Genomic DNA, 25,160 nt, shown 5'->3' with positions numbered 1-25,160 from the left:
ATTTTTTCGGTACCAGAAACGGTATCCACTTTTTTGCATTTTCGGTATCGGTATTTTCGGGATCGGGACGGGATCGAGACGGTACCAGTAAAATACCGAATTTTACCTTAATATATCGCTACCGTACCGATACCATACCGATACCGTACCGACATATTTCGGTATCGGTACCCAGTTTTGGCGAAATTCGGGATTGGGATTTTCGGGATCGGGACGGTATCGGGACGGGATCAGGATTTGCTCATCCCTAGTCTCAACACTTGTAGGTTGTCTAAACCTTGTTAAAACAGAAAGTTTAGAGGGTGTTTGCACCTCTAAACTCATAAGAACCAACCTTAAACAAGTTCCATAACCATAGATGAGTTTAGGAACATGTTAGGTATAAGATTCATGCAAGAAAGTTAAGTTTTGTAAAAAGTTTACAACATGTAACTTCCAAAACAGAAAGTTTATACCTAAAATGGTGATGTCTCACCTTAGTATACCATGGTAAACTTGTGGAAACACTCCTAGAGGTGTTCCAAGCTTTAAAGTAGAAGAAAATATGGAAAAAAGATGAAGAAAGGTGAGTTTGAACTCACTTTAGGACTTAGAGTTTTATGTCCTTTTCTTGTGTTTGCAACTGATTTGGGAGTGTTTTGAGAGTGCAAAGGAGTTGGGAAAGTGAAAATGGGGTGATGGAGGCTTGGTTTTATAATGGTGAGGTAGGGTTTTGTGTTAGATAAGGTTTGAAGATGATTGGGGAAGGAGAAATGTGACCAATCTTGGAGCTGAAAACAACTCGCTATGGATTGTACGGGGGGGGGGGGGGGTCGTGTGACGCGGCACCTCCCTCGTCCAACAACTTTGTTTTATTTACATTTTGGCCCATGAACTTCCATTTTGTTGTCATTTTATGCCAGAACTTAGTATTTTACATGCTTTCAAGCATGGAATGCGTATGTAAGTATAATTCGAGTATCGTGAATGTCACGTATAACAAGTGTCAGTTTGCAAGTAAACATGTATTTTATGGTTGATTGTAAGTATAACATGTATGTGTAAAGTATGAATTTCATTATGATCAAAGCCTCGGAATACAAAGTTGGAAACGAAATACAAAAATAAGATGATTACGAGTTTCCAAAAATAGAAGTACGATTACACCTTTCTGAATAAGGAAAGTACAAAAATGTGTAGCGTTACAAGGGTAGTCCCTTGAGGATGATTCGCCACATAGGCGTCCACGTCAGCGGGTGTGGGGATGAGCCTAAAGGGATAGGCCTAGAGTGTGGAGATGAGTCCCTTTATACCTATGTATGTATATATATGTGTGTGTATGATAAAAAGAAAGAGCCCCGTCACAGGCGGCTAGGAGAGGACGATGATGACGCGACGCAACAAGAAGGGGCGGTGTAGCCAGCCCTCGATGTGGCTCGCTGTCCCGGGAACGAGCCCCACACCCGATAGCCTTAGATGCCTAAAATCAAAGACAAAAAAATACTAGGAACCTTACCAAGGGACCAGACATTACCAAAATTTCATATCTCCAATCCACTTGGGTTCAACACCCTAGTAAAGTTCAATTTTTTTATCCATTCTCTTGAAATTTACTAATCGTTACAATAAGAATAAACATATAAAAATTCAGACACACAAATTAATCTATTTTTACTAACTTTATCTTATAGACATTTTCATAGAGATAATTTTGTACAATTACTTTTATTGAACCAAAATTAGATATCAAAAGGTCCAGGTACAAACTCCATTTTCCTACAAAGTATACAAAGTCATAAAACAGCACAATTTCAGCCATAAAATACACTCAAAACCCACAAATAACATAGTGAAGCTCACTAAAACACAATATCTAAACCCTAACAGTGCTTAAAAACGTCAAACACACCATCGTACAACTATGAATATAAAACCCAACATGATAATCAACATAAAACACACTAATGTTAGTCATTCGATATACAAAGCCTTATCATCCAAAACACAACACCAAACCCACAAATATGGTGTTTTAATAATCTTCACTATGTTATTTGTGAGTTTTGAGTGCAATTTATGGTTGACATTATGGTGTTTTACAACTTTTTACACTTTGTAGGAAAAAATGGACTTTGTAGCCAACTCCTACTCTTTATAAAATAACATATTATGGTGCTATGATACACATAATAACCTTCATTTTGTTTTCAATTACAAAAATGCCATTCACATTCATATGATTGGCATTTGTTTTAATGGCATTTAGGTAATTTATTCATTTTTGAGTGGTAAGTGTAAGTATTACATAAGTCAAAATATTCTTTTTTTTTGTTTTATGTTTTGACCACAAACGTTTTGGTTCTTAGACTTTGCCCCTTCAAATCTTGTTAGTTTTCTTAACCAATTTTAATTATTACCCCTTGAATTCTAACAAGTTTATCAAGCGTCCCGCAACTCTAATAAAGTTATTTTTACCCCCTTTTAAACCGCTTTACACTACAACCCCCGAGCTCTAATCAAGTTACCTATTTATGTTTTAAACGGATTTTCCATTATGATGTCATGATCTTTTTACATGTTTTATCTTTTTATGTATAGTTTCAAATAATATTAACGGTGCACGTTAATTATTTTTATTTACGTTTCGACATTAATTTTTGTAACATTACTTTTATAATGAATTTTTTTTAAACGTCTGGCGCTTATGCTTTTACTTTACACGGTTAAACCAACCCAATGCAACACATTATACAATATGTTAAAAAAAGCAACATTTGGGTGGTTGTTTGTTCGAAGGAAATGGTGCTAACGCTAAAGAGGCTTGAAATTATAATTCCCAGGGGATGTGTGTGGCGGGAGGACAGTTAACGGTGGGAGGTCGTGACAGAGTTTGCAAGATTTAAGATGCTGCTATTGAGTTAAAACTCTGAAAGATCGAAAAGAAAAAAAACGTAGTCGTCTTGTTTGAATCCGGTTTAATTCTTAACTAGAAGAACTAATACATCCACATATTCGAATCCGGGTTAAAATGTAACATGGTCTCGTTTCGTATTTCAATCAATGTTTAGTTTTTAAAGTAAAAGTGAGAGATCATGAGATTTATATTCTTCTGCATAAATTAACAACTACATATAAATATATGTTTACATATTAATGTTATTTGAACTAAATAAATAAAATATTCTAAGCCTTATAATCATATTTTTTCTACCAACATGTGAATCATCATCAATTTATAATGTGGAATTATCAGTGGTATCACTTGGATATGTATGTGTTTAGTTATGGGTTTTATAAATAGTTTATGTTATTGTACCGAGAATATCTAATTGAAACATAAATTGTTACCAATAACAAGGTTCTTACTTTACTTTAGTTATTTTTTGCTTTCCAAAACAGATTGGTTTCTCGTCGCAACGCGTGGGTAGGAACAATCTAGCTCAGATAAAAGTTCATCTTTAGGGACGGAGTTAACTTAAGTCCCTCGATAAAATTTTTGGAAACTTGCCTCCTTGTGGTTTGAAAATCCCTATATTTTGAGTCCATCCGTCAGGGATTTTCAAACCACAAGGACGCAACTTTAAAAATTTCATCGGGGCCCCCAACTTAACTCCACCCTTATTTCATTAGATTCGGGATGTGATATGGTTCCAAAGGATGAACCAGATATGGACAATCCCAACAAGATTTCATTCTTGAAAAAAAAATCCATATTTGATTTATTTCATCTATTTTATGACTGGAACGTCGAAGAATGTTGGTGCAGTGTCTGTCGACTACATCTTCGTTCGAGTCTTAGAATAAGATTGATTGTAAAATGAATGAAATATGAGAAATTGTGAGAATTGTATAGGTTTAGATGGTTGAATCGCTCATATGGACCAGTTCTGGACCGCTTATTTGGACAGTTAGTCTGGACCGCTTATTTGGTTCATTCTAGTTCGCTTATTTGGCCCAATTAGTTTTGCTTTTGTGTCCAATTGCTGATTGGTCCATTTTTTTGTCACACTTAGCTCGCTTATTTGTCAACAAACACGTATTGGATTTTTGCAAAACATGGCAATGGTGTTTGATGAACAAGAGAATTATTATTTCGAGAGATTTAATGATTGGCATCACGGATTTCTAGATGAGGGGTATAGAAAAGTGAGCAAAGATGGATGGGCAAAAAGGTTTAAATATTTTGTGTGTCTGAAAGACGAAATGTTGGATGATCTTAAAGACCGATATAGTGTTTTACTGAATTATCTGAAAGATCATGAGATATATCCATCAAATGTTGAGAAATTGGAGAAATTTGCAGATGCATTACCGATTGAATGGGGTGAATGTTTGAAAAATTTAAGGGAGGACTCAAATTTTTCAAAACTACCTCTAAATCAATTCATCAGCAAACTTAAAGCTCATGAACTTGAAATCAGAAAGAAAAAGAAAGAAATGATCAAGGTTTTGGAGAATAATGTACTAGATCTGAGTTCAGATGTGATTGAGGATATGCACAAAAGGGTTACTAAATGTATCAGGGCAAAACATGTGATGAAATACGATTTTAAGAGAGGTTGTTATATTGATAATAATGGAAATCCTCTTGATTTCGTTAAAATGTTCTGTGCAGGTACATTCATAGCAAAAGAAGAAGAAACTTCAAAAGCTGAAGAATCGGTGAAGAATGAAACAAAGTGCTCAACATGCGATAACGTCAAGACTAATAATGACAAACTCGTGAAAGACATGGCAAGTTTGGCATCTGAAGTCAAAAAGATGAAAGACGAGAAGCACGCTGCTGAAAACCAGATTCTTTGGTTACATGAAAAGTGTGAGAAACTAAAAGCAGAAAATGACAAATTGTTAAATGATTTTAACAGTTTGACATTGAAAAGTCAAGAATTTGAAGGGCAAATGAAAATTCTTGAAGATGGGAGAAATGTGTTCAGTAAAAACAACATTGAAAAATAGAAAATGATAAATTCCCATCTTCAGAAAATTGTCGAACTTGAAAAAGAAGGTGAATGCGCTCAAAAGAAAATCAAAGAGTTGGAAAAAGAGCTTGAAAGCAAACAGAAATCTTCAGAAGATTTAGATTTCTGGATTAAGCTTGAAAACAAGAATCTGAAAGCGAATGAATCAAAATTTCAGGAACAGATAAAAGTTTTGATGAATGAAAAATCTGTTCTTGAAAATTTGAAGAATGATAATGAAAAAACAATCAAGTCTCATTTTGGGAGAATATCTCAGCTTGAAAGTGAAGCTGAGGATTCGAGGAACAAAATTGATGAGCTTGAGAAGAAATTGATAGGTTTTGTGACTAAATCAGATAGTTTGAATTTTCCCTGTCCAAAACCAATCAATTCTGTTCCAATAAGTGAGAATGTCACAAACTTTGACAAAGTCAAAGTTAAAGATTGTGGTGAAAAATCTGATGATAAAAAGGAAAAGTTTCAGAAAACTGTTCTGCAATCAACTGAAAAGGGTGAATGCTCGAAGCAAAAACCTTTGAAGAAGAAAGCGGAACAAAAACAAAAAATTAAAAATGAGAAAATTGTTCAAAAAGATAATAAAAGCTCATCAGATCAATCATCCAATCAAAATGAAAAATTACAAAAAGTAAAAAATGAAAATGCAAAAAATGTTGGTAATAAGTGGTGCAGGTCAGACCACAGTGCTCAAAAGCCAAATCCAGCAAATTTGAGGAAGGAATATCACCAAGCCAGACAATGCTATGATCTGAGCGTTTGGTGTGAAGGTGGTATACGGTACGATAACAGAGTGTGTTACAGCTGCGGATATCACGGACACATTGCTGTTAACTGCCAATACTGGAGTTATGAGACCAGGAGGTGCTTTAACTGCAACATCAAAGGTCACATTGCCCGAGATTGCCCAAGGAGATCGCATGAAAGATTGAGGGCCAATTCTCAGAAAATGGCAAAGAAGATACCAGTCGTTGTCAAGCCCATAGAATTGAAAGCTTCGGGCCAAAACGTCAGAGAACAGAAGGTCAAAGAACCTAAAGTTCAAGAAACAAAAGTAAAGCTTTCTCAGGGGCAGAAAGATCAACTGAGGAAAAAGAGAAAGAAAGTGAGAGAATATCTCGAAAAGATTTTGTCCTCGGGTTCATCCGTTGGAAAGAATAAAAGTTCTGATGAATCTACTCCCTCATCTGCAAAGATAAGCAAAAAGAATTCATCAGATACAAATTTGGGGACAAAAGAGGAGAAGAAGAAGGAAAAGGTCGGCGATGAATCTGACGTGCCAAAGTCAGACAAGCCACCTTCTGGCGATGAATCTGTTTCTTCGGAAACAAAGGAGCCACATGTCGGCGATGAATCTGACTCATTAAAGTCAGACAAGCCACATTCAGGCAATGATTCTGGTTCGTCAAAGCCAGAGGAGCCATTGGTTGAGGCAAAATTGTCGAAAACACCCAAGGCTGGTCGGGCTTGGGTGGATCTTTTTAAATGAAAAACCTGACTTGCCGGAGCTCCCAGGTTGGTAAGCGTGGAGCATGAATCGGCATCTTTCTTAAAATTTTATTCGTTAACGTCATTCATTCAAAAGGTAAAAGGTTTGTTTGTGATTGATTCAAGTGGTTCAGATTTTGAATCAGATCAATCCTACAAGTGGTTAATCAAGGTCATTAAATTGAACTTGAGTTAACTACATGATTTGATCCCCAGAATCTACAAATGATCGGTAAACAAACTAAGTTTTCCGGAAAAACCATTTTGATTAAAACAAACTTAAGTGTTTTGAGATCACAATGGGAAAATAGTTTGTTGTAAGGGGGAGTTCTGATTGTTTACGCCAAGTGGATGGAGAATTGAAGTGATTCTCATCAAGTTGTCAAGTTTGTACAGTTTGTTTCAAATTTTCTAGAAAATCTAAATTGAAACATATTTTGATTTTAGGGGGAGAAAAATTTTAAAAAAAAATTAGAAAATTTGAAAATGTCAAAAACATTGAAAAAATTAAAAATGAGTTTTGTTGCGTAATAAGAGGAAATGATAGTAAATCAGTGACTATCACAGCATGCTAAAGAAATGTAATGTCAAATGTAATAAACGGTCTCACTGATGATGTGACGATAGGTTTTTGTACATTTAGTAGATTTATTCGGGATATAAACCTAAAATTTCAAACTTGTGAAATTCGTGGGGAACACTACTTGGATATATAGGTAACCCCTGAAATCTCGTTTGAAAGGTCTCGTATTCTGATATACTAGGTGTTTATACTCTATGATGTCTGGGGTATTATTCCGGGACTTCTGCTGAACGGTAGTTCTGACCTAGTCCTTGGCTAATACTTTCCGCAAAATGCTTGAAACATAGCATAAAGCCCTCAGTTGATTAGACAATAAAATTGATAATCATCTGTTGTAGCTGAAAAGATCCTCTAAAGGGGACACACTGCTAAGTCGAAGCTGATATCTCTCTGCTGAACGGAAGTTCTGACCTGAGATCCCTCAGTTCTCGCATCTTTCCCCTAATTTATGTACAAATATCATTGTAGTATTCATACCTGTAAGACTGAATATTGGGATTCTGGATACGGGAGTATATTCAAGAGGTGGGACACATGAATTGAACTAAGTTCATAAAACACCTAAATAGTATCCTGAATAGATTGAAAATTGTATGAAAATTTAAGAGGACAATTATATCGTCAATCTACGTGAATCGTTTAGAACTTAAAATGATTAGAAGCTTAACGGTGCTTGTGATGTGTCTCAAAATCTGATATGATTCTCTTGCACAAACTCACAAAAATATGTTTGTTCTGCATTTAAATTTCTGTCTTTGCATTTACGTTTCATATTTTGAAAAATCCAAAAAGATTTTCGACAACTGATGGTGAAGAGCTGATTTTCAAAATCTCAAAGGCTAAACTTGATGGACAGACAGGTTGGTTAAGTGGTTTGAAATGTTTAAAATGATTCATTAGGTTGAATCAGAAATTGGAATGTTTCAAATTTGTTATCTGTGTATAATTGTAAATATTCTCAAATGTTTAGTTGATTCATTAAGTTGAATCACAACTTTATTTGTTTATGATAGAGTGCTTGAGATGTATGCAGATGATGCAGATGATGAGCTGAACAGAGAGAAGCCAGGAGATGATTTCTATGGTGGTAACAAATCCCAGACGACTATCCTAGCAAGATGATAGGGGGAGTCTGACGAAAGTTATAGCCAAAGAAAGAAAGATCCAGGCAGATTTCTTGAAGAAGACCGAACTATATCCGAGAATGTCATGTTGAAGACTCTCACTGAAGATTCCGTCAACATTCAAGGGGGAGTCTGCTGAAATAGCACGCAGATCACTTTAACTACTTGTTTTATTGATTTAACACTGATTACACTTCAAATCTCGCACCGGCAGTACTTCGGCACGTTTTCTCCAACTGTTACAAATGAAATCGCTCATAGGGTATTTATAGAGTTCTGGAACCGCTTATTGGACATGCCCAATAAGCGATCCATACACATGACACATAAGCGGTCCAGTATGATTGTCACTCGAGCGGTCCATAGCTATTGACACATGAGCGGTCCAACATTATGTCGCTCGAGCGGTTCAGGCTAGTTGCTGTTCGAGCGGACCAGCCTACTTGCCGTTCGAGCGGTCCAGCATATGACCGTTCGAGCGGCCCAAACCCTAATGGTCCATATGAGCGATTCAACCATCTAAACCTATACAATTCTCACAATTTCTCATATTTCGTTCATTTTACAATCAATCCTATTCTAAGACTCGAACGAAGATGTAGTCGACAGACAACTGCACCAACAAAGAATATACGTTACACCACGATTTTGAATTAGAAGATAGATTTCAAGAAATAACAGATTTATTCACTCTATCAATAACCGAGCCGGATCTGATGTATCATAAAAGATTTGTCTTTTCTATTGATTCCTAAATCACATGGACACAAATTACACTTCGATTAATTTTTTTTATAACCATATTCCAAACTCTAATAGTATAGTATCATGTTACATAAATATGATATTATACGGTTTTTTGAAACATCATCATAATAATGGTACAATAATGACAAGCAAAATTGAAATATCATCATAATAGTGTTACATAGATTGGAATTTTTTTTCCAATTCAACCGGTCCGTCGTAACGCGTGAGGATGTGTTCTAAGTCGAGTTAGTTATTCTTTTCAATGGTTTGCATTTCAACCTATATATATTTTTTTTTTTGCAAAATAGCACGCCATAACCCGTGCGTATGGTTCAACGTTCTTACGTTTACTTTCTGTTCAGTTTTAACAGTTCCGTTGCAACACGCTAACAATATCAACAATAATAATATACGAGTATTCACACTCGATCCTCCATATTTATGTGAGTAGGTTCTCTATATTGTATAGAGTGGTTGTGAGGGGATGAGAGGGAAACTCTTACAAATTTTGTAAGAGAGTATTCATCCTGTATAACTTTTTTAAATTGTTTGAAAGTTGTTGTTAGTGGTGAAGAGAAAAAAAGTAATGACAAAAGGATAAAAACTTATTATTCAATTGAAAAGAAGAAAAAAAAGGTAGCTAACTTTACTATAATTATAGAAATGGAGAATCTCTCATAAGAGCATTTAATCCCATTCTACATTTTTATGTGAGTGAATTCTCCATATTTAAAAAAAAGGTTGTCAGTGGAAGCTAGTGAAAATGTATATTTCACATGTATTTTGGGGAGATACTGTTCATTCATATTAAATTTTTATGGGTTTTTAAAAGTGGCTGTGATTGAAGAAAAATAAAAATGTATTGATAAAGGTATAAAAATATTATTTAATTATAAAAGAGAAAAAAAGAATTTAGTGATTTTTGAACATATTAATAATTGGAAGAAAAAAAGATGTGAATGCAACAATAAATTCAATTTACACATTTAGGGTTTACATAATAACATGTTACAATTAACAAAATAATAATAATATTATACAGACCGAGATGTCGACCCATTTTATAGTCTACTTGTTGGGTATAAACGGCTGTTTGTGAGCCTGAGAGAACAAATTCACAACCTTCACCTTCACCTTCACCCCTTTCCAATTCTCTCTCAAAAACCCATGTGGGTTTCGGCCCTCATCTTCACCCCCATCAAAAATGCTACTCACAGAACTTAATCTCACCCACAAAACAGATTAATATTCTAGACACAGAATCTTCTTTCAATACCCAACACAATGTCCAGTTTATACCCACCGAGGTAAATCGGTAATTAGTAAAACCAATCGGAAGATCATTTTGTTGGTTTTGTATTTAGCAACTTCATCTATCTCTCAAAACTCACAATTCATTTGTTGTTTGATTCCCTTTCGAAAGGGATAGATAGTTGTGGAGGATTTTAAACTTTATTCGATTGGAAATTTGAAACTTTGCTATCTGGGCTTTATTTGGATTCTTAGTGGATTGATATTTAGGATATTATTGTGTCCTTTTGAGGGTTTTTTTCTTCGGGTTTTCGGTCGGATCGGTTACTCAAGAGATTGCATTTGAGGGTTTTGAGAATTAGGGTTTGGATCAAGATTTGTGATTACTGCTGTAAACAATGATTGTAAGAAGTTATTGATCTTGTTTTGGCAGAATTAGAGCTTTCAGAGCTTAAATTTTATTGCTTTATGGAGATATTATTAGCAGATTGTTGGTTGATCATATGCAGAGGTTGCAAGAGTATCTTTTGAGTAGCTTAGATTGAGCGAATTCCGCGTGTTAGTGTTAGTCGTACGGTTAATAATCGTATGGAAGAAGAATATTGAGCGTTGAAATGAGTGAAGGACATGGTTAATGGAGACGAGAATAGTTCATGGTTCACTTTTATGTTGGGACAACTAATTTTTAAAGGGGTCATAAAGATTTTGTTTAGTGATAGCTCTCGTAGTTATTGTTTGTTCAGTTGGAGTGATGTCTCGGTGCTTTCCGTTTCCTCCACCGGGATATGAAAAGAAGCTCATAACGGATGATCCCGACTTGTTGAAGAAGGTAACTTTGCTAGTAGATAGTTGTGAATCTTTTTCAAAATGGTCATTTGTTTGTTATTTAGACCTATGCAACACAAATACCAGTCAAGGGCCGATATTTGAGATATAGGTTATCGCAGTGGGATATCCGTAATTTTAATATCATGCAGAATTTATATATGTACATATATAAAACGTAAAACATATATAATATTAATAATGATATCAAAACTCGAAAGTGCCAGTATTTGAAACATGATCTAATCGTAAGCCATGAAATCTTCCTTTGAGTCCACATATCGGTCAATATTGTCGATAATATCGGAACTGATATTTGACACATATATTTTGTTAAGGGCTGATAACCGATATCCCACCAATATTAACTGCATAGATTTAGACTGCCTATGGTTGAGGAATTTGGTACCTTTTTGACTGTTCTTGCCAATTTAATATATAATGATATATCGACCGAAATGTTGGATGAGTCAAATTATCATCCGTGAAAGTTGCTAGAGTTTAAGTTAAGTTATGTGATTGTGTTCGTAATGCCCTTTTGTCGTTGGTAATTTGGTTAGTGGTGATTGTAGACGATAGGAAATAATCGTTATGTGAATCGGTTTTAGCCTTTTGCGAATGTTGTTTTTATGCAATTAAACTAGTTAATATATATATATCCGCAGTTACACAATTTGCACGTATAGAAACTATAACGGTGAATATAAGGTTTCATCATGTTATTATGATGTTCCCATATGGAAAGTGTGAGTTTACTTTACTTGACAATGGCTAAACCGGAGCCTTGTATTGCTTTATTACTTGTGTATGCGACACTTTAAAATCATGGTTGATGTTAAGATGGATATTTACTTGTGTTATAAGTGTGAATGAAAAAGATTTTTGGTTGTCACCACTTTGTAGTTATCGATAATGATGTCATTATATGGCACTATATGATTCTTGATGATATCCTATTATCATCCTCGTTGGAAAGTGAGGTTTGACTTTTTAATGACGGTAAACTCGCTTGAAATAATGATGAAACCTCTTTAAAAATGGAAATGTTGACTTCACCGTTTTCGTTCAACGTCACAACAAAGTTTCTCTTCATGTCTCTCCTGTCAAACACACATAAATAAAGAAAAGATCGGTGCATATTCGTATGTATAGTTAATTCCCGAAATGCCCTTGCATATTATAGTAGGATATCAATGAATGAAACCTTATGTGGTTAGATGATTAATGAATGGATTTAGTAATGCAAGTTGACCTTTGGTGTTCACGATACGATCTTCTGTCTGGGTGGGGTCGTAAGATGACAATTGATCCGAACCGTTTGAATCATTGACTTAAACTTGAGATTGAATTTTACAAATTAACTTCTTAATTGAACATTGTATGTGTTTATTTAATGTATCCCTTTTGTGATTTCCATTTTTCCTTAAGTAATATTGTTACTTTATTTATTTCAGGAAAAGCGAAGAGAGAAGAAACACAAGAAGGATAAAAAAGATAAAGAGAAAAAAGACGGTAAAGAAAAAAAGGAAAAAAACATAAGCGGCGGGAAACACAAAGAGAAAAAAGATAAACACCGTGACAAGAAGAAAGACAAGGAAAAGAGCGAAACCAGTACCCATGACGACACAAATACATACGCGCAATCCAAGGGGTATAACGGTCAAATACTTCATCCGAACAATTCCGCAAATGACAAGAAACCGTCAACACCGTTTCCCCTCCAAAACGGAGATTCGTTTAAAAACAAGATTAAGGTCGGGGATACCAAAAATTATAATGTTAATAAATTTGAAACGCAAAAGACGGATGGGCGGCAAGTGGCGATGGATGCGGTGGGCTTTAGCGGCAATGTGGCGGTTCCGAGTAGGATTAACGGTTCAACACCACCGCCTTTGGATTATAGACGGATCGAGAAAATGCAAGAGAAAGGAAGCGATGATAAGCGGGTAGATAAACGGAAAATCGAAGATCGGGACAAACAAAAACAAGAGAAAAAGTTGGAGAAATTAAAGGAAAATAGTGAGCAGAAGAAAGCGGAGAGGGCTAAAAACAAACATATTATGAACAGTGATTTGGTTGCTGGTGCTAATAACTCGTCGACATATTCGTTGGATAACGGTTTTTCAAGTGTTGGTAGTGAAGGAAGTTTAAAGAAAAGGAAAGATATAGAGACAAATGGTGCTTCTCATGGTTAGTTTTCTTGCTTTCTTAACTTACGGTTTTTTGAAAAAAATGGACGGGTCGGGTAAAAACTCAAAATGGGCCCTTGTTGACACTTCATTGCGTTAACTGGTTAAGTCAATCCACAAACACTTTATTTTTTGTTTTTTTTTTTTTTGATTTTTTTATGTGAAAGGTTTCATGCGACGGTACGTGACCACCAATATAACGTGCGCAATTATGCAAATAACGTGCGTAATTAGGGTTAACCCAACCCATGCGAAAAATATGCAAATAACGTGCGTAATCAGGGTTTGACCCAACGCATGCGTAATTATGCAAAGTTAATTCCTATTGTGCCACTGCGTTCAATTGAAGGCCTAGATTAGATCAGATGTGCGGTTGAGATGCTCACGTACGCATCGCACGATAAGGTGGTCTTGTACGTTAACCAGCCTCAGTTTATTTATTATTATTATTTTTTTGAAAATAATTTATGTTTCAATATTTTTACATAAAAATTTTCTTACATTAATACTATAAATATTGAATATAGCGTCATTGGAGGCTGTATACATTATAGATGCACTTCGAGCAACTTCTGACCCGTTTGACCCGTTTCATTTCTTGCTAATGATTTTTTTTGTTTCACCGATTTGACCCGTTTGAAATTAAAGATAACCTGAGTTTGTCCATTTCTAAGTAATTGGGTCGAAATTGTCCCCTCTTTTTTTGTGTGAATATCTATTAGAGTAGCGGAACCTTGTATGATGTAACATTACCACTAATTCATAAAAAAATATTATTATTATTATTATTATTATTTATTTTTTCTGATGAGCCCCTTTGTGCACACTGGGATTTCGTTTTATTTCCCTATTATGCAAAGCTAAGTAATATAAATTCATATAGTTTTACGCTATTCAAATCTTCATATTCTGGTAGTCTGGACCTGATTATTGAATTACGTTACAGAGAACAACGAACTCAGGCCCAACAAGATGGCCCGGCCCGCCTCTAATATCTCCCCAGAAAACGGAAGGAAATACTTTTCCCAAAGCCCGGGTCCACAGAGTAGTTTGAAGATTGGTAGTAACGGTGGTCAAAGAGTCAACGGCATGACAACTTCTCAACCGGTTTCACATCCTGCTAAAAAGCCACCAAACCCCGTTGCTCATAACGTTCCGTCCAAACCCTCTCCGATAAAATTGCCACCTGTAATTACAAACCATGTTCCCGCCCAATCGCCGCTTGTCACTACAACTAAACCGCCACCTTCAATCCCAAATCCTATTACACCCCAACCTAAACCGCCGCCTGCGGTTGTTAACAAGGTGACACCGCCACCGTTGCCTACCCCCAAAAAGAAACCGAAACCGCCACACCCGGATACCAGATACTTGAACCAAATACTCTCGGTGCCAAAACCAGACCAGTGGTGCGGTCTTGATGACCAAGAATGGTTACTTAGCAGCAAAGCCGGGCCCACATCTAAGAAACTATCACTCGACGACCTCGAGGTCCAGGTATGGTCTGAAGCTAAGCACATAGAATCGGTTGATATTTGTGCTTTACCGTATGTTATTCCCTACTAATTGGTTTTATTGAGCAAAAACACAATGATAATGCGGGGTTGACTGTCGAGCTCCTGAGATGTGACCCTTTTAATGAGACTGCTTGACGCTATTGTGAACCGGGGTTGATCAGATTTGGAGAAATTATGCGGACCCGAGTCGAATATGGCAACTAATTGTTCGAAAATGGAATATTTCCATGAAGGGTTTTGAGTTAAAATGGGTTGAAGAAGATGCTGCAATGTTTAGGTGAATGCTGAGATGCAGTTTTCTAACTTGAGAGTGTAAAAGAAACTTGGTTTGAGGTGTTATAACTTCACCACCATTTTTGATTTGTGATATACAAACTATTTACATGAAATGCACAGGAAGGGGGGGGGGGGGGTGTTTAGGGGTGAAATCCATTCTGAAACTGTTTGCTTGCATATATGAGTCTTATTGGGCTCATGTATAGGTGATGAAACAAACGGTCAGGTCAGGTCGAGTCACAAAGGTAACTCGTAACAATTTGTATATTATTTATGTAAGACTTGTTACTTTATGATATCTGGTCGCGGTATGTAAGTGGTATGCAAAAGTTGTTTGGCTGGAAAATCTTCATTGAAGTCGCCGTCAATGGTTAGTTATGAAGGAATTGATTACAAGCTACATTTGCGTTCATATGTGAGCAAACAACTTGTGATTTTGGGAGGCGATAACGACCATTTTCGTTTAAAAAACATACAAACCAATAACATAAATCAATAATTTAGTAAACAAGCAACCATAATACGTTATCCTAAGCAAGATTTATTATCACAAAACAAGACAATTAAAGCAAATGCATCCAATCATAACCGTGCCTACGCGATACACCAATCTTCTTTAAGCACCGATTTAAGCTTAGCCACTTGATTCTCCGGTAATGTCAGACTTACTATCCTTCCTTCGGAACAACCATTTGGTGTTGGAAGAACCAAAACGACTCCTTCATCTGCAATGTTATCGATAAAACAGTTGACATAAACTGGCTTTTGTCCCCTCGCCTCCATATTATAAAACGGGGCGTCACTCAAATCAACAAAAGTCAAATTCGCTCCGTAAATGAGAAAATCTGGAAGCGCGTCATCTCTCGCCATCGATTCTTCAATCTTCAGTCGTTCATCGTCTACTTTGTTCATAAGTAGGGACCCGAGTTCCGTTGGTGTCTGTTTACCTACAGATATATCTGTTTTGACCAAACCAATGGTTTGTCTTTCATTCGTGATGATTCCGTTATCTCTGGTTTTCAAGTCATTTCGACATATGGTCACGACTTTTGGTCCCGGCCCATCTTTAACTTTCGCCAAACATTGCCAAATTACAACACAAATACATTCAAACACCGGAATTTGTTCATCAGCTTTCTCTCCACTGATTTGTGCTTGTAACCGAGTCAACTCGGATGGTGAGAGATAAAATGAAAATGGTTCCATCTTGGAGTTATTTGAAGTAGACCAAAGGTCTCCAACCGGGCCAACCCGTTTTGTGGAGAGTGGATCTGGGCTTGGGTTTTGGAAATCAAAGGTGTGGTTTTGTTGTTGGGGTTTAGTGAGTGGTTGGGCCGGGTAATGGCCTGCAATGACTTGGGCCCATAAGTTGATGAAGCCCACAGCCGAAAAAGCGTCTCCAAGGACATGGGCCCAACTCATACCAACGGATTTGCCACCACATTTAAAATCTGTTAACTGCACAAAACACCCTTCGAAATTTAAAAAGCAAGAAAAATGTAGTTGAAAGTAACAGATTTTCGAGATAAATGCATATGTTATTTAGTGCATAATTGAATTTCCTTTGTACACATTCTTGTTGTGATGTCAACATGTTATAAACGAAAATAATAAATTCAAGTATGTACCTGATTTTATTTTTAACAGTCAGATATGTTTTTGGCAAGGAATTAATATAATGAAACCAAATATGTATGGAGTGTAGAGAAAAAAACCGGGTACGGAGCTTGATACGACAAAAAACTTGAAACCGGGTTTTTTATTTTTATTTTTATTTTTAAAGCGTATAGCGTGCCTGGTCCCATACCCGACCCTACCTGCCGAGTATACGTTGGTTCCATGCCATATGGTTTGAAAGCGGTTCCAACCCGGTTAAGAACCGGTCAAAACCCGGAACCGGAACCAAAATCTAGTTTCATAGCTGGTTTTTGACCTTGTTAACCACACTTGTAGCCGGTTTCGACGCAAAACCGGGTACGGCCCAATACCCGATTTGTGCATCTCTAACTGAATGGTCAAATAAAGTAGTTTATGTGGCATAGTAATACAAAGAAGTATCTAGTTTCCAAAGAAATAAAAAAGATCAAATTACAAAAAAATTACAAATTCTAAAAAGATATATTAGTAATGATCATTATCATCGCACTCACAAAGAAATAAAAAAGATCAAATTACAAAAAAATACAAATTCTAAAAAGATCTATTAGTAATGATCATTATCATCGCACTCAGTAAATCCCACCAATAGCAAAACTAAGATAGGGTCTGAGGAGGGTAAGATGTAGACAACCTTACCTCTACCCTGTAGGAGTATAGAACTGCTTCCAGTGAGACCCTCAGCTCGAATCTATTAGTAATGATCAAATTACAAAAGGATCTATTCTATTCAAAGAAGTACAAACTTTTTCTTTTTGTGACTACAACATTAATGAGGCTACTAGTAGTACTCAAGAAATGTCTAATACTAGCTATATGATACTTTCAATGTTGATTAGCTATAAGCTAGTACTAAGAAAAGTACACAAACAATGTTAAATAAAAAAAAAGATTAGCAAGCAAACCTGTATCAAAACCAAAGGTGAGAAGGCCAAATCAGGGCCAAGAACTTGGTTAGGAACAAGAAGCTTGTGCCTTGAATCATTTCCAGATTCAAGCCATTCATCGAGGCTGAGACGACACTTAGCCTCGATGATGCGCACCCCACCATCATTGCATTTGATACATGACCGACCAGAATCCGCCCTCCTAAGCCGACCACAAGGGATGTAGGCATGGTTTAGCCAATTGAACATAGTTTCTTTAATCTTCAAGATGGTAAAACCATCAAATGTTGGTGCCTTGAAGTAGTAGACAAACCGGAGATAGTGAAGCTTCATGGCTAGGTCCATTGCAGTTAGCTCCTGAATTGTGTTGTGACCGGATACATATCCGGCTGAGACCGTGGAGATTTTGATGCCGTAAATGGAGTTCTGCTGTTCGGATGACACCATATTTGTTTTTTTTTTTTTTTTTTTTTTCTTGAAAATAAACTTTGGGTGACTTGTTAGGGGGACATGGAGTGTGTTTATAATAGGGGTCTAAGTTTTTATCATTCAGTTCTATCACTAAGCGTATTCCATATTGTACTATTGTAGTAAGTAAACGATTAATGATGTACGTTGGACGACATGACTAGAACTTAAATTCCATAAATAGTGTGCATGTGCCATGTGAGAGATGTATTTTGCTTATTCCAATTTTCACAGCTAGGATATCAGATTTTAGCAAGATTTTATTTTATTTTTCGTTTTTTTAACGGGCTAAATGTTACACTATTCGCGTATTAAACCCATAATCCCATCTTATCTAAACACCACTGGGCCAAAGCCTCAATGGCAACAAGATTTTATTAACATTGTAAGAGTAAATTTGAATTCCAGCAATTTTCTCTCTCTCTCTAACATATTACCTTATCTTGTTGATTATTCTAATTTAAATGTATTAACTTGTTGATCAAAGCATATCTTAATATGCATCAAATACGTTAGGAGAGTACGAGTACGGAGTGAATGTTTGTTTGACTTTATTAGGGGAGGAGGGGTGGTTCACTAGTGATAGTTTCTATCACTCCCACTATCCAATCAAATCATGCCATGTCATCACCCAATATTCTATCACTAGTGATAGAAATGTAGGCGGGGTGGTATCACTAGTGATGGAATTCTATCACTCCCAAATTTTTTTAATTTTCATTTTAAAATTAGAAAATTTTAATTTTATTTTAAAACCAAATTATAAATTTCACTAACTTTTTTTTTAATTTTTTTATTTTAAATTAGAAATTAACAATAACACACTAAAATTAAAAATTTCATTAAATTTAAAACACACTACTTCAATTTAACATACTAGAAACATACAATTTAAAAAAAAAAACCTACTCCTCGTCCGAATCATCAAACTCCAAACCTAGAGAACCTACTAGTTCGATTAAATCGAATCTTAACCGAAAGTGAGTTCTTCGTTACGCAATTGTAGATGGATATCTTGTGGAACTTGAACTTGTGTAGGAGGATCCGGCACCCAGTCCGGGGATATTGCACGTCCGTCTTCTTTGATCAGCATATTGTGCAATATGATACATGCATACACTATGCTATGTATTGATTTCTTGCTCGTCGCACGAACCGGTCGGTGTAGTATACTCCATCTACCCTTTAAAATACCAAATGCCCTCTCAACATCTTTTCTTGCCGATTCTTGCAATTTTTTGAACGCCTTTTCTTTAGCCTCGACAGGAAATGAAGGAGCTTTCACAAAAACAGACCAAGACGGGTAGATACCATCCACAAGATAAAAGCCTCGTCTGTAATGTCGACCGCTAATATAGAAAGGAGAGGAAGGTGCGGTACCATCCGTTACGCTTTGGAACAACGGCGACGTGTGCAACACATTGATATCGTTGTTTGAATCTGGAACACCGAAATACGAATGCCAAACCCATAAATCATTCGACGCCACCGCTTCTAGTATGATGGTTGGTCTTTTGATGTCTCCCCTAACATACGCCCCTCGCAACTCTCTTGGACAATTTTTCCACTCGATATGTGTACAATCGATGCTACCGAGCATCCCAGGAAAATGCCATCTAGCCTCGTGTGCGGCGTAAATACGTAAGATGTCGTGGCTCGTCGGTTTACGTAAAAACTCTTTAGCATACAACTTAATGACCGCGTTGCAAAAAAATTGCAAACATTCACGTGAAGTTCTTTCCGACATAGCTAGGTATTCATCATATTGATCGGGAGGGTTACCTGTCGCTAGTTGGCGAATGGCGGACGTGCATTTTTGTATCGGCGTGAAACTTGCTTTGCCCCTCGCATCGTAACCTTCTTGAAACCATTCCTCGCTTGCTTCGATGTCTCCAACAATCTTTAAAAATAATTCTTTGGGTAAACGAAACCGATCTCTAAACGTTTCGGCATTGTAGAGCGGATTTTCCACAAAATAATCGTTCATCAAAACTTCGTTGGCACGTATAGGATCACGGTCAACCATCTTCTTCTTTGGGCGGGACGACTCGGCATCAAGCTCGTTATACACCGACGCAAAATACTTTAGCGTCTCGTTGTCGGAAGACGACTCGGTATCGATGTCACTAGACATCAAAAACGTCGAATCCGTAGGGAATTCCATTTGAGAAAGATATAAAAATTGTGTGAAATGGGTTTAAAAGATGTAGATTGGTGTGTGTAAAATTGTTTAAAATGGAGATATAAATAGATAAATGGTTGAAAGTTTTTTTCTTTTTTTTTTTTTTTTAAAAGAATGTTACCGTTTTAAAACGGTCAAAAAAATCAAACGTTCGAAGTTATCAAAAGTTCAACGCGTGAAACATTCAACGCGTTACAAACTTCACGCGTTAAACATTAACCAGCGGCGGTGTAGTGTGATTGTTTCACGCGTGATGGATCGAGTATAACGTACCACCCCGTATAGCCTTATAAAGTTCTATAAATTAAACCCTAAACCTCCAACACTAAATTCCAAAACAAATTCAACACAAGTATCAATCATTTGATAAAATTCTCTTGATTTTTGGTACGAAGAAAGAGTTTTATGATCCTCCCCATATATTTATACACACATTGGTGGGGTTTCATTTTCCAACGGTAACCAATCGCATAACACTAGATTCAACGACGATTGAGGGATGGAGGTACTCATTCATCAGTTCTTGTTTTTTGATATAGTAAATTACATAAATGTCATTAATTTTAAAAAAGTCAAGGGATGTAAGTCTGTGGATAAACGGGCTTTGTGGAATCGTATCCTTGCTGCTAAATCGGGGAGGCATGGGCTTTGGGTTGTGGTAGGGGATTTTAATGCAGTGCGCTGTCCTGAGGAGTGAAAAAATTCTAGGTTTAAATCCCGTTGTGCTAGAGATTTCAATCATTTCATTCATGAGGCCGAGTTGTGCGATTTTGATATAAAAGGCAGTAAATTCACCTTTATGGTGGAGGGAGTTAACGGAAAGAAGTTTAGTAAGATTGACAGGGTATTGGCGTGTAAAAATTTCCAGAATTTGTGGCCGGAGGCATACGTTAGAGCCTTGCCGAGGGTGCATTCTGATCACAGTCCTCTTCTATTGGTGATCAAAGACCTTAATTATGGAGCGAAACCTTTTCGTTTTTTCAGTTCCTGGCTCGATAGACCGGACTTTGCCTCCATGGTGGTATCGGCTTTATCTGATTTTCGTGCCGAGGGAACTCCGGATATGATTTTGATTCTAAAGTTAAGACATCTTCGCTCAAAAATTAAGGAATGGAGAGACAGCATTCGTCTCAAGGAGAGTGAGGAGGAAGTAAACGTTAAATCGGAGCTAGAAATGTTAGATGAGGAAATGGAAGTCAGAGAGCTTTCGGAGGAGGAAGAATGGGTTCGTTTGGAATGTAAGAAAAAGTTATTAGAGGCGGAGTATTTCAAGGCTAAGGATTTGAAGCAAAGGTCTAGAGTCAGATGGGCTATGGATGGCGACGACAATACAAAATTTTTTCATGGCTTAATTAACAAGCGGAAGGCCTCAAATGCTATTCCGGGTTTGTTTGAGAACGATTTATGGGTCTCTAAGCCAAAGATGGTCAAAAAGCTGGTGTTTAATTTTTTTAGCCAAATTTTCAAGGAAGAGTTTCCGGATAGGCCCGTCCTCGAGTGCTCTTTTGATAAAGTGCTGTCTGAAAATGATGCCATCTTCCTGTCCAAAGAGTTCTCAAAAGAGGAGATCAAACAAGCTTGTTTTGACTGTGGGAGTGAACGGGCACCTGGCCCGGATGGTTTTAATATGAAGTTTTTTAAAAGGTTCTGGAGCTTGTTTGAAGAGGATTTTTTCAACATCTTTAAGCGATTTTTTGATACGGGTTCTTTTGCGAGGGGCTGTACATCATCTTTCATTACTCTCATCCCTAAAGTCAAGGACCCGGGGGGCTTATGTGATTATCGCCCTATAAACCTGGTGGGAATTATTAGTAAAATGGTCTCTAAAGTTTTAGCGAATAGGCTGAAAGTGGTTATTGGTTCTGTCATATCCGAGAACCAGTCGGCTTTCCTCTCTGACAGGCTCATCCTGGATGGTCCTCTCATTTTAAACGAAGTTTTGGCGTGGGCCAGGAAGAATAGTAGAGAGTTATTTCTTTTTAAAATAGATTTCGCAAAAGCATACGACAATGTCAATTGGAGTTTTCTTGTGTCGATCATGCAGCAGTTGGGTTTTCCTCCGAAATGGTGTGTTTGGATACACGACATTTTATCTTCGGCCCGCTCCTCGGTGCTTGTCAATGGCTCGCCTACCTTCGAGTTTCAGTGCCATAAAGGTATGCGCCAGGGGGATCCGCTCTCGCCTTTTCTATTCTTGTTAGTTATGGAAGCATTCTCTAGCATGATAAGGAAAGCTTGTGGGGTTGGGGTTTTTAGGGGTGTTCCGCTCCCGAATGAGGGTCCTATGTTGTCTCACCTCTTGTATGCTGACGACTGTGTTCTGATTGGTGAATGGGGTAGGAATAATATTAAAAAGGTGGCGTTGTTGCTTAGATGTTTTTACATATGTTCGGGTTTAAAAATTAATATGAATAAGTCTAATCTTTTTGGAGTGGGTGTGGAAACTGATGATATTGAAGACATGGCAGCGGTTTTGAAGTGTTCTGTTGGTAATTTTCCTTTTATTCATCTTGGTATTTTAGTGGGTGCAAAAATGAGTCGTATCGCCAATTGGAATTTCATGTTTGATATTTTCGAGTCTCGTCTCGCGTTATGGAAGGCTTCTTCGCTATCTATTGGCGGCCGCGTTACTCTTATTAAATCGGTCCTCGAGAGCTTGCCTAATTACTATTTCTCTTTGTTCAAAGTGCCGGCTTTGGTCGTCAATAAATTGCAGGCTATCATTAGGAATTTTCTTTGGAGTGGCGGGCAAGCGGGTAGAAAGCTTCACTATTTCAAAGGGTATGGCTGGTAATGGTCAGCGGATAAGGTTCTGGATCGATCCATGGGCGTGCAATGTTCCGCTGATGAATCGGTTTCCGAATCTTTTTCGTATTGAGGCTGAAAAAACATGCTCGATTGCTTCTCGGTATAACAGTCCGCTGCAGTCGTTTTCGGGGTGCTGGAGGTGGTCTCGGAACTTGATCTCGGATGTTGAAAGGAGTGAGTGGTCTGATTTCTTGTCTCTTTTGAATCCGCTGAAGCTTTCGTGCAGTGAGGATAAGTGGTGTTGGATAGGAGGTAGTGCTTCTATGTTCTCGGTTGCTGCTGTTAAATGTTTTCTGAGAAGCAATGTTGATTTTAGCAGTAATTACGTGTTCAAATGGTCCAAGTGGGTGCCGAAGAAAGTCAACATTTTGGCTTGGCGGGCTCAAATGGGTCGGATTGCTACGGTCGATGCGCTGGCCAGACGCAACTGTTTCAATGGTGACGAGAGCTGTGTTTTGTGTGGTGATGGTCAGGAAACAGCGGATCATCTTTTCCGATCTTGTGCGGTGGCTTCGGAGGTCTGGTTTCTTGTTAGCCGGTGGTGTAAAATTAGCCCAATTTTCGCCTTTTCGTTAGAAGATTTGCTGGAAGTTCATGATTTCTCAGGTTTGGGCGGTAAAGCGAAAGATATTTTAAAGGGTATTGTCATGGTCGGTTGGTGGTGTATTTGGAAAGCGAGGAACGATAGAAGATTTTCTAATAAGTATAGTTCGGCCGCTAGTATAGTTCAAGATATTAAGGCGCTTGGGTACTTGTGGTATAGCAATAGATCTAAGGATAGGGAGGTCTCTTGGGAGAATTGGTTCTCTTTTTCTTTTATGTAATCGGTTTTGTTTTTTGTTGTTGGCTGCCCTTGTTTTGAGGGTGTGCCGGTGTGAATAAAAGTTTCCTTTCAAAAAAAAAAAAAAAAAAAACAAACGTTTAACTAGATTCTAACAAAAGTTAGTGGTGGACCCAAACATATTACAACCTTTAAGAATTAGACCCCAAATGTGATACTTGGACGAAATTACAGACACAATTTGTATAAATAAGTCTATTAATTACTAAAAAACTATCTTGAAATTACATATACAATTTGTATAAATAAGTCTATAAATTACTAAAAAAGCTATCTTGTAAATATAGTAACATGTATATTAAAGATTAACATTAACAGTACTTTAGGTACAGGTTTTAGATATGTTTGTTTTTTTTCAAGATATAATGACGACTTTGATATTCTAAACAAGAAGATATGTGAGTATAATCAATGAGGTACTCTTCAAAGACAACATAGATTTCTTATCACCCATTCTAGATGTACGATTTTTTTTTTCCGTGACAAGGAGAGATTTTTGGTAAATCCCATTGTAATATCCTAGGAAAATCCTAAATGTCGTGGCCAAGACAAATTATTGTTTCATAAGAACTATCATGCCTCTTATATATTGTGCATTATATATTGCATTATGAAAATTTTATTTTCTTAGGAAAGGGAGTTTTCTGATGAACATTATGCATATATTATAATTACATGTTATATAAGTATTATAACAATATGCTAGTTTAGCTTCGAGAGCCTAATCAATCTTAGATTGGTCCGAGCTTCTTTATTAAATTAGCTCCAATTTAAGCTTGAGTTCAATTTGATTCAAGCTTGTATCTCAAGTACCGTACAAACAAACTGACTCAATTACACGCCCAATAAATTACTTTGAATGAAGACAAGTGACAATAAAATTTGAACGTGTGACACTAAAGCTCTACTATTATATACACCAAATACCTATGACTTAGTGGTTTAGTGATGTAATATATGTCGTCAAAATAGTGGTGCGACTTTAAATCTTTGCAAGTGTAATGTTAGTGTAATTTAGTTATAAAAAATTGATGTTAGAAACATACACCAAATCATATATCAACAACTTAAACGTTATCTAACTTCTAACTTTTATTTAACAACGGTTTCTAGATTTTCTTGGTTAAATACACCAATACCTACACGCTTTGGTATTTGAATTTCTAAACTTTTAGTTGCGAAGCACACCACCTAACCATAATGTTTTAACCGATTTATGACTTTAGTAATAAATTATTACTAATAATAGGTGATCTTAGACCACCCGTAGTGGTTAAGAAAAATAATGCCCCCACCATGGGGCATTATCCGACACGTGTCATTCCAGTCAGCATGGGGCGTTATTGCAAAAGTGGCGTAGTGG

General features: G+C 36.8%; 3 protein-coding genes across 3 annotated transcripts; 2 read left to right on the top strand and 1 right to left on the bottom strand.

Moving 5' to 3' along the window:
• The first annotated feature begins 9,996 nt into the window (after nucleotides 1-9,996).
• On the top strand, nucleotides 9,997-15,251 carry LOC110890843 (cylicin-1). Its single transcript, XM_022138488.2, has 3 exons — nucleotides 9,997-10,977; nucleotides 12,428-13,163; nucleotides 14,109-15,251. The coding sequence occupies exons 1-3, from the start codon at nucleotides 10,900-10,902 to the stop codon at nucleotides 14,726-14,728; spliced, it is 1,434 nt and encodes a 477-aa protein (XP_021994180.1). The 5' UTR covers nucleotides 9,997-10,899; the 3' UTR covers nucleotides 14,729-15,251.
• Nucleotides 15,252-15,397: 146 nt separating this feature from the next.
• On the bottom strand, nucleotides 15,398-18,107 carry LOC110890844 (protein ECERIFERUM 26-like). The gene is made up of 2 exons (XM_022138490.2): nucleotides 17,517-18,107; nucleotides 15,398-16,413 (listed from the first exon to the last, which is right to left on the bottom strand). Exons 1-2 carry the CDS (start codon nucleotides 17,943-17,945, stop codon nucleotides 15,550-15,552), a joined length of 1,293 nt encoding a protein of 430 aa, XP_021994182.1. The 5' UTR covers nucleotides 17,946-18,107; the 3' UTR covers nucleotides 15,398-15,549.
• A 4,887-nt stretch (nucleotides 18,108-22,994) lies between these two features.
• On the top strand, nucleotides 22,995-23,780 carry LOC110888633. The gene has a single exon (XM_022136149.1). The coding sequence runs from the start codon at nucleotides 22,995-22,997 to the stop codon at nucleotides 23,778-23,780; it is 786 nt and encodes a 261-aa protein (XP_021991841.1).
• Nucleotides 23,781-25,160: the final 1,380 nt, after the last annotated feature.

The sequence above is a fragment of the Helianthus annuus genome, chromosome 11 (assembly GCF_002127325.2).
Source record: "Helianthus annuus cultivar XRQ/B chromosome 11, HanXRQr2.0-SUNRISE, whole genome shotgun sequence".
In the NCBI taxonomy this organism is placed as follows: domain Eukaryota; kingdom Viridiplantae; phylum Streptophyta; class Magnoliopsida; order Asterales; family Asteraceae; genus Helianthus; species Helianthus annuus.
The sequence above is the reverse complement of the archived record's forward strand: the minus strand, read 5'-3'. Positions and strand labels throughout refer to the sequence as shown.